Source organism: Cyprinodon variegatus, unplaced genomic scaffold (genome assembly GCF_000732505.1).
Source record: "Cyprinodon variegatus isolate N-32 unplaced genomic scaffold, C_variegatus-1.0 Scaffold22, whole genome shotgun sequence".
Lineage (NCBI taxonomy): Eukaryota > Metazoa > Chordata > Actinopteri > Cyprinodontiformes > Cyprinodontidae > Cyprinodon > Cyprinodon variegatus.
The window spans coordinates 951,508-960,140 of NW_015150475.1; the positions used below are offsets into that span (position 1 = coordinate 951,508).

The 8,633-nt window shown below is 37.9% G+C and overlaps 1 protein-coding gene across 1 annotated transcript in view; it reads left to right on the forward strand.

The window, feature by feature from the left end:
- The window catches only part of ddb1 (damage-specific DNA binding protein 1), a 67,188-nt gene extending 65,939 nt beyond the window's left edge, over window positions 1-1,249 (forward strand). The window contains exon 27 of the mRNA XM_015391639.1: window positions 799-1,249. Coding sequence (XP_015247125.1) covers window positions 799-882 — 84 coding nt within the window. The 3' untranslated portion in view covers window positions 883-1,249. The remainder of the gene's footprint in view (window positions 1-798) is intronic.
- Window positions 1,250-8,633: the final 7,384 nt, after the last annotated feature.

Below are 8,633 nucleotides of genomic sequence, written 5' to 3' on the forward strand. Positions count from 1 at the left end.
ATTTGCCTTTTGATAGTATTTAAAATCTAGTTAAGCCAATCATTTACGGACGGCTCGTTTAGTTTCCTGCCCCACCCATTCTTTCAGATTTGGACTTTGACTGATCTGTAGCAGCAAAATCATCCTTGTTTTTGCAAACATTGTTCAGCTTCATGGTTTCATTTCAGCCACGCTGCAGGTATTAGTTAATAATATTTAGATTAGCTGTTAACAGTGCTTTGTCAGATTCTCTACCGACAGAAAACATCCAAATCATCACTGATCTGGCAGAATGCACAAATATACCATTTATCCAAAAAATGGCACATTGCTTTAAATTTAGCTGAATTAGCTTATTTGTAAGATGGAGAAACGGAATTTATTCACGTTTATAAATATGATGCTATATTTTAATAAAATCTGTTGGTCTTTTGTTATAATACTATAAAGTTAGAGAACAGAAATCATGCCAACCAGTTTAGCTGGTGCTGATTTTTATTCAGTTGCTTTTTGTTTCAAGAATGGAGAAGTTTCTCCTTTAATTATAAATGTTTTCTTTCTTTGTTTTCACCTTCTGGTGCAATTAGATTAAAATAAAGTGGAGGGGAAAAAGCTGCAGTCTGTTGTCTATGTGGGCCAGATGAAAGATTCCAGCTTTTTGCGTTTTCACTTCAAAAGAACATAAGTGAAACTGTGGGAACAGAGCAAAGGAAAATAATACTTCATTTAAAGGAAATATTTTTTTGACATCCTAACCTCCCGCTTTTACTCATAAGTGCTGCTTGTCTCTGCTCACAGCGTGTTGTCTTTCATTTTCAGATCGATGATGGCAGCGGCATGAAGCGTGAAGCCACAGTGGACGAGGTGATTAAGATAGTAGAGGAGCTGACGAGGATCCACTAGCTCCTCGCAGACCCCCACCCCCTCCTTTGAATTTACAGATGTGTAAATAATTATAAACAGTGTGTGAGTTCTCAGCCTTTCACTGAGCTGTCTGCTGCTCAGACCTTGAAAGGTGCTTCATGGTGAGTGGGAGCTCTGGAGGTGAAGTGCTTACAATGTTGGGACGATCAAAGTAACCATGGTCTGAGTAAGACTTCCTCAGCAGATCCATGCTCCCAGATAACTGTGACAGTTTAGGACAGGTTAAAGGTTTGTTGATCTGAAATAAATGATGTAAGAAACAAAATAAGGAAATTGATAGATTTATAGCTATTTTGTCTTTGTGATGTTTCCTTTGTTTATTCTAATAAACCATGTTTTAGTACTGTTTCGTGTCTCCATCTTTAATCTTTAACTGATTCAGCTTTATTTCAACATATTTGTTTGCCTGCAGTTTTAACTCAGATTAAGACATAATATGAGATTTTTTTTTTTTTTTTTACCCTGTGAAAGATCGCAGTACAATTATTTCTAAAGCCAGTCTTTCAAATAAAATTAACAAAACTCCTATGATCACAAGTGTAAAGGAAGACGTCAAACACTCAGGTCCAGTCTGCAGTTTATAACCACCCACAAAGTGCATAAAGTCTGGGCTTGAATTTTACTTGAACTTTTTTTTATCAGTTGGCTGTTAAATACAAAACTAGAACTAGGAGGTTCAAACATGTATTTTGGAACAAATGTCTTCAGGTTGCAAAGAGCATGCATGTAGATTTTAAACCAATCTTCTTTGCCTAATTGATGGAACTTCTTAAATATTTTTGTTCTCTTGGCATGAAGCTGCCGTTTAGGCAGAATAAAATTTTACTACATGTTTAGTTCCTTATTCAGAAACCTGCTACTCTCCTAAAGCAGTTTAGATGTGCGCTTTGGACCAGTGACTTGTTGGAACACACTGAAGATGGTGAGGTGAAACCAAGAAAAACAAAAATGTACCAAGTTTTAACATCATTTTTTTGGACCAGGCTGATTGAGTAAGAAGCATCTTGTCAAAAGCTAACATCTCAAAACCTGAATGAATCGTGCAGCTGCCTACATGTAGAGCACAAATACATCTCAGGAAAAGTTATACATTTAGAAACATTTAAAGTATTGGCTTATCCAAACATTCATCGTAGGTTTGATCCAGGATTATTGCTCCAGCTGTGGAAATTATCCATCCTACATGGCACAGACAAAAATAAGAAACAACAACCTTCTTTGAATTTTTCAAAGTACAGAATTCTTTACAATTCATTCAAAATCCACTATATGAATAAACCTTACAACTGAACAGAGTTTTTACTCTATGTTTTTGGAGTGGGTTACATTGGCAGACATAAACACTCTGGACCTCAACCTCTGACAAAAAGGTTTTCTATCAGTTGTCAGAAACCTAAACCTCTTAAGATGATTGATCAAATATTGAGCCAGAATTCTGCAGCAATCTAATGTCAACACAAAGCCCTTCTTGCAACTTGCTAAGGAACATTAAACATTTGCAGATGATTGATTTGTGTGTATTTTTCAGCTTGTTTTGCCTTCTTTTGAATTACATAAACTTTTCATTAAATTTTTACTCAATCTGTATTTTAAAACGATAATAGTTCGGAAAGACTCCTCTTTAAGAAAAGGCCAAATGAAATCTTAAAAGGTCCACATTTGATAGTGTATGAAAACCTTTGACTTGCAAGAAAAGGTTTCAAGCCGTGGGAGCAAACGTTTGTCTTGCTTAGTGGCTGTTCTTATATCAGCTTTAAATGCTGAGTATTTGTTAAATTCATACGATTGCTGCTGTTATGTGCAGCCAATGCAGTTTTGCTGCTGTTAGCTCACACTGCTTTAATGAATACTTACAAGTAGGAAAATAATGTTTTATTTGTGAGTCTGACTTCTTAAAATAGTAGAAGCCTCCTCTGAAGAACTTTATTAATTTCTGTTCAGTACATATTTCATTTTATCCTCAGTAGACAATGTGAAATGGGAATATACAACCTCTGTTCTGTCAGAGCAAACGGGTCCTAGCAGCTTGGGTACAGGCAGACTGATGGTGAAATCTCATTTCAGTAATAATGCTCTGCACCGAGGATTTGTAGAAACTGGTCATGACTGGCAGTCCAAGTCATCTGCCAGTTCTCTGCAGCTATTTCTGTCCTCCTTTCTTTCCTGAGGCACACAGGCTCTTGTTTATCTCTTGTTTCAAACTCGGACTGGATTTTCTTTATTTTTAACATTTTAAACCCTGTTATGAACTATTACATAAATAGTGCCAATCCACAATTTCAAAAGTGCATACATCATATTTCATTTTGATGTTTTTAATTGAATAACAAATATGGTAAATTTAAATATTTCCCCCTGATGTTAGAATAGACTCTTAAACTCCAAAGGAAAACGTTACGTCATTTCACGTGACCTAAAAGCATGTAGTCGTTTGTGCTTTTACTCCCTCTGTAAATGGACTGAGTTTATATAGCAATTTTTTAGTCACATAATTTTCTCTAAAGAAAGAGTTACACTCTAACAGTCAGAAACATCCCGAGGATAAGTGCCTTGCCCAGGGGCGCGTTTAGATGTGGCAGGGGAAGTGGAATCCATAATGCTCATATGAGCCACTGAACCACAGCCTCCTCAGTATTAATGCTTTACCAAGGAGAGACCAGCAAACAAAATACCCCTATAGCACAATATGATTTATTCAAACCAGCAGGGTTTGAGAAATAAAATGGCTTCCAGATTTCTTGGTTATAAATCCCCATAGTTTGACACTATGTTAAAAATGTCTATATCTCTACAAACAATTATGCTCTAAAGTTATAACCCAGGGTTGTTTATTAATAATAGCAAAAAAACTACATTTCTAATTAATATTTCTAATGAGAACTCATATTTACTTAATTACAGCCCTTTGTTCAACAAACTACCCAAATGCAAATATTGCAGACCTGGCTAAGCTCTCTATAGAGTATTGTTTTTTATTACATAATGTTGTTTATTTTAAGCAAGAACAGATAATGAACAGATGTGTAACTCCCCTAAATACCCATGGGGAGATAAAAACATTGCTGAAAAACAGAGGAAAAACAATAGAGCTGTGATTTACATATTTGAAAATGAGTGGGAAGAAAAGCAACTTATTTAATTCCGCTCTATTCTCCAAAAATGTAACTTTTGCCCTTTTTTTTAATACAATAATTCCCTTCTTTAAGAGTCACATGAAACTATTTTATTATGAATTATTCTGAATTGAATTGCTAACTTTGTTTTCTATATAAACAAGAAATAAAACAAAGTTCCACTGATACATTTATATAACTGAATGAAATTATTTGATAACAATTTTTGCCATTAGATAAAACCCCAACAGACAGACAGATGTTTGCATATAGCTTGTATTACATACATACAGACACAGTGGCAACATATTTAGACACTCCGTCTCCTTATAACTTTTGAATATTACAGCTTAAATGCCCAATTTTATGCTACATTTGAGAATAAAAGAATATTAACAAGGAGGCCCCCCGGAGCATTTTATTTTGTGCTGTTTTTGAGGAGAATTCCTGCAAAAAGTGGCAGTGTTATTTTACTGATGTGTATTGTTAACACAACACCCACAGTATTTCATTACCACTACAACTAAGATTTTAACCCTTGCATTGTTGCTGCGTATAGACCACTCTGGGCAGCTTTTTCCCCCCCATGACATCATAAAGGGGATGCTTTTTAAACGGAGCATTTTGAGCACACATTAACAAAGGGGTGGAGAAAGGCTGTGAAGGAGGCGATCAACCGAACATCAAAAATAATCAGCAGTCCAAAGACAGTCTTTTTCCAGGATCTAGTTTACCTACAAGGTTGGCTTACTGCATACAGCGAGGCTAACCTTTATTTTGCTACCTTGACTCCCTACCTTCTTTTTCAAACATCAGGATCTGACCCAGCATGGATAAAGCAGTTTTTAGAAAAGGCAAAATATAGGATTCACAACACCATCTGACTGGTCAAAAGGGCACAAAAGCACTTGCTGTGGAGGATGAGGAGAGCCCACCTGCCCCCACCCATCCTCACGACCTTCTACAGAAGCACCATAGAGCCAGCTGGCTCACTCTGTGGTGTGGAGGCTGCAACTCCTCAAACTGGAAGAAAGTGAAAAGAGAGGCGAGAACTGCAGAGAAGATCATCAGGGCTCCTCTTCCCACCATAAAAAAAATTTCATCCCAGCGCTGCTTGTCCCGAGCCAGTAACATCATCAGTGACTCCCAACACCCCCAACATGGACTGTTTCTTCCTGCTGCAGTCTGGGAAGAGGCTTTGCAGCATTCAATGCAGATCCAGCAGATTCCTAAACAGCTTCTTCCCCACTGCCATCAGACAGCTGAACTGTTGCATAATTGCACCCAGGCTCGGACTGGTAATCTGTCGAGCATGATGATGCTCGACAGATGACAAATGATGCATGCTGTATTTGGTTCAGCGTGGCGGGCCGGCCCACCTTAAATCATACTGGCCCCAACACTTACTCTCCAGCCAAAGCGCCTACTTGTGACAGTAAATAACTTAAAGCAGTAATACAATGTTCACTACCTAAATGATGCATGCTGTATATATAGTCCTTCCTTTTCATACACATCCTTATGACGGTTGGCATATGGTGTAATTTTCTATTTCTTCAAACTTAAAATCCTTGCTAAAAAAAAGAATTATGATGGGGTTTTGCATCTAAATGCTAATGCTTCCTGTGCATTGTTGCCAGTTTGGGATGTTTCCCAATCTGGCAGTTTAGGATGGCCGCCTATGGATAAAAAAATATTGTTCTTTAGATTTATGGCCTAAGAGATCAATAGACTTTGGTTCAAATTGGGCGAGATTTCGTATATCCAGGTTTATGAAAATTTTTTGGGCTGGAAAACGAAAAATAAGTGGGCCAGTGTAGATGGAAAAATGCCAGGGCCGAAAATCATTCCCAGTCAAAGCCTGATTGCACCATATATATAATGTTTCTAATGCTCTGAACTTCCATATAACTGTGTTTTTTGCACCATGTTTTTTCCTCGCACAATGTTAACATTTGATCACTGCTGCACTTTAAGAAATGGAAATGTCAAGAAAGTGGTGCAAAACGAAATTTCGTTTTGTATACACTGTGTATACAAAATGAAAATAAAAGTTGTCTAGGTATTAATTATGGTCCAACAGTTCTTGGCAGCTCACACAGTATATGATAAAATCTTACTCTGCAGGGATTTGTGTTTTGGACATAATTCACATTAGTGTACAGATTTGTTATGTACGTTGGAGAAATATTTACAGGAATTAAACTCCATGGTTAGTTGCTGTCTTTGCTTTTTTGTAAAATAGGTGTTGCAGAAAAGAAAGTGTTAAAGATGCTATCCAGTGGAAGAGTCTCTCTCCATCCATTGTCTCCCCACTTCTCCAAACCTGATTAGATTGCTGAGCATTGAGATGCAGGGAGATCTCTCTCTCTAGTGATGCTTTAAAGCCTATTCTAGGGGTTCCAAAGACATCCCCAGGCAAGAGGGGACATTTATAATCCATCGGGTATGTGGAGTACACCCATGCCTTCCCTCAGTGACATGTGAATAGGAAGCCTTCAGAGGAAGGGCTCCAGGAAGCTTCCTGATTAGATGCAGAGGAGAAGCAGCTCCTCGCTCCATCTCTATCCTACAGAGAAATGTTCACTGCTTGCATCCTGGTTCTTATTAATTCAGACATTATTGAAACTCGGGACCAAAGCCAAAGGGTCAGAAAATATACAAATATTAGTCATTAATTGTTTATTTGTACCAGAATACAGGTGGACAAATGGAGGCAGCATGGAGAGTTAGAGCACAACTTGAGTATGAAGAAAAAGCAAAGGATCCATGGATACTTCTTTCATTTATTTCTGGCAGACTATACGCTGGCATAGCAAAATGCTGCCCTTAGAAGCTATCAATTTAATTCCCTTTTAAATGAGTTGAGAGACTACAACACAGCTTTATCTATTAAATGTGAGTTATAGGTATCAAAAAGGATTGCTTTGACAGATAGCCTAAATCTGACAAATCTTTTAATAAATTCTGTGTAATATCTACTATATGAGGCACATTTTCTAACGTCCTGCATGTATACAGTAAATCCGCCTGCTTACTTTTAGATATTCTACAACACCTCAGTCTATATGCAGTTAATTTAACTTGATCCGTTCTACTGGATGTTATAAAAAGTCTGCTATTTTCAATGTAAGGCAAACAGCTAAATTAATGCTAGCCTTTAGACCATCTTTTCCATTCTTTCTGCCACTGCTTGTGAATTAGCTCCTTAAAAGTATGAAAACAATCTAGTTTTTCTAAAAAATTATAACATCAATTCCATTCAACAGAGCTTCCTTGGCTAACTGATTTGCAATCTCACTTCCCTCAAAGCCAGACTGACCAAGAATCCCACAAAAAATAATCATTCTTCATCCTGCTGAATCGATATGATGAAGGCAGCACATAAGCTCCGGGCTCCTTTTGAAAGCCCACCCATCCTTGAGTAGCAGGGTGACTGCCTAAGTAGAGTAGGGCACAGGTACAGACACTGGGGAAACAAAGATGAACTGAATCTACTTCTTACCTGCTGAGTCTGGCTGAAGGTGAAAGGTAAAAACAGAACTAACAAACATTTACAAAAATACAGAAAGTAATCTCAAAACTAACAACAACAAAAAAAAGCACCATAAAAACAAACTAGAAAAACGTCTGGCAAAAAGTTAACAAACTGAACCAATATGGCAAACCCCAAATAGCAAAAATTTCACAAAAAGACACGCTGAGAAGAACTGAATGAAAGTTCAGCTTTCTCTGATCTAAGCCTGTTGTAGTTCCTGTGACAGCATCAGCAGAGGAAAGATCTTTACTCAGTTTCTCACCCCCTCCTCCAGACACTCCCTGCTAAAAGCCAAGATACTTGAACATCTGTGCTTGAAGTGTGGCCAACCTCTAGAAGTCAGAATCGGGGGGATATGTTGGAGTTCAAGGCTTCACTTCTTAGCCTGAAGAATTTACTGGAAACTCCCGTCTATGTGGATATGCCACAGATAGGGAGAGATATCAAGGTCAGAGGTATTAATGATCAAAGCCGGCTCAATGAATATGCAATAGCAATGATTACATAGACTAATGCAAGATGACCCCTTTCAAACTAGAAATATTAGGTTACAAGACAGATTCCCACTTTTTAACTGACCCCAATAAGCTGGCTCCACCATAACAAGAACATCTGCATTTCAAACATTCATTCAAAATGCAGGATGGATTATAGTATTAAAAACAATAAAGCCATCCTATTACTGTTTATTAGCTGCACAGCTTTGAGCTGCAGCATGCCCAAGTGTCCGATGTGTGAGTTTTGCACTAAATCTGTTGTCTAATCTGTAGCAACTTGTGAACAGAGAAGCAGTTTAGAGAGAACGGTCAGATCCCGTACCTACCAACATTCCTTCAGCATTTCTGCAATCCAAGGTCTGTTGCGCCGTCACATAATGTTGGCAGGAATCATTGATGCTGGCTGAAATCTGTTCAGTAGGAGAACAGGGGGCGCTTTGATCCTGAATAGCAGCAGCCACATGTGGCAGCAGCTGATCTGAAGCAGCCCTTAACATGAAATGAATGAAATTAGCTCACTCAATCACATTTGTTTTAGTCTGGCATGCCTCAGTAAGAATGCTGGCTGTGTTCCTTTAGGGA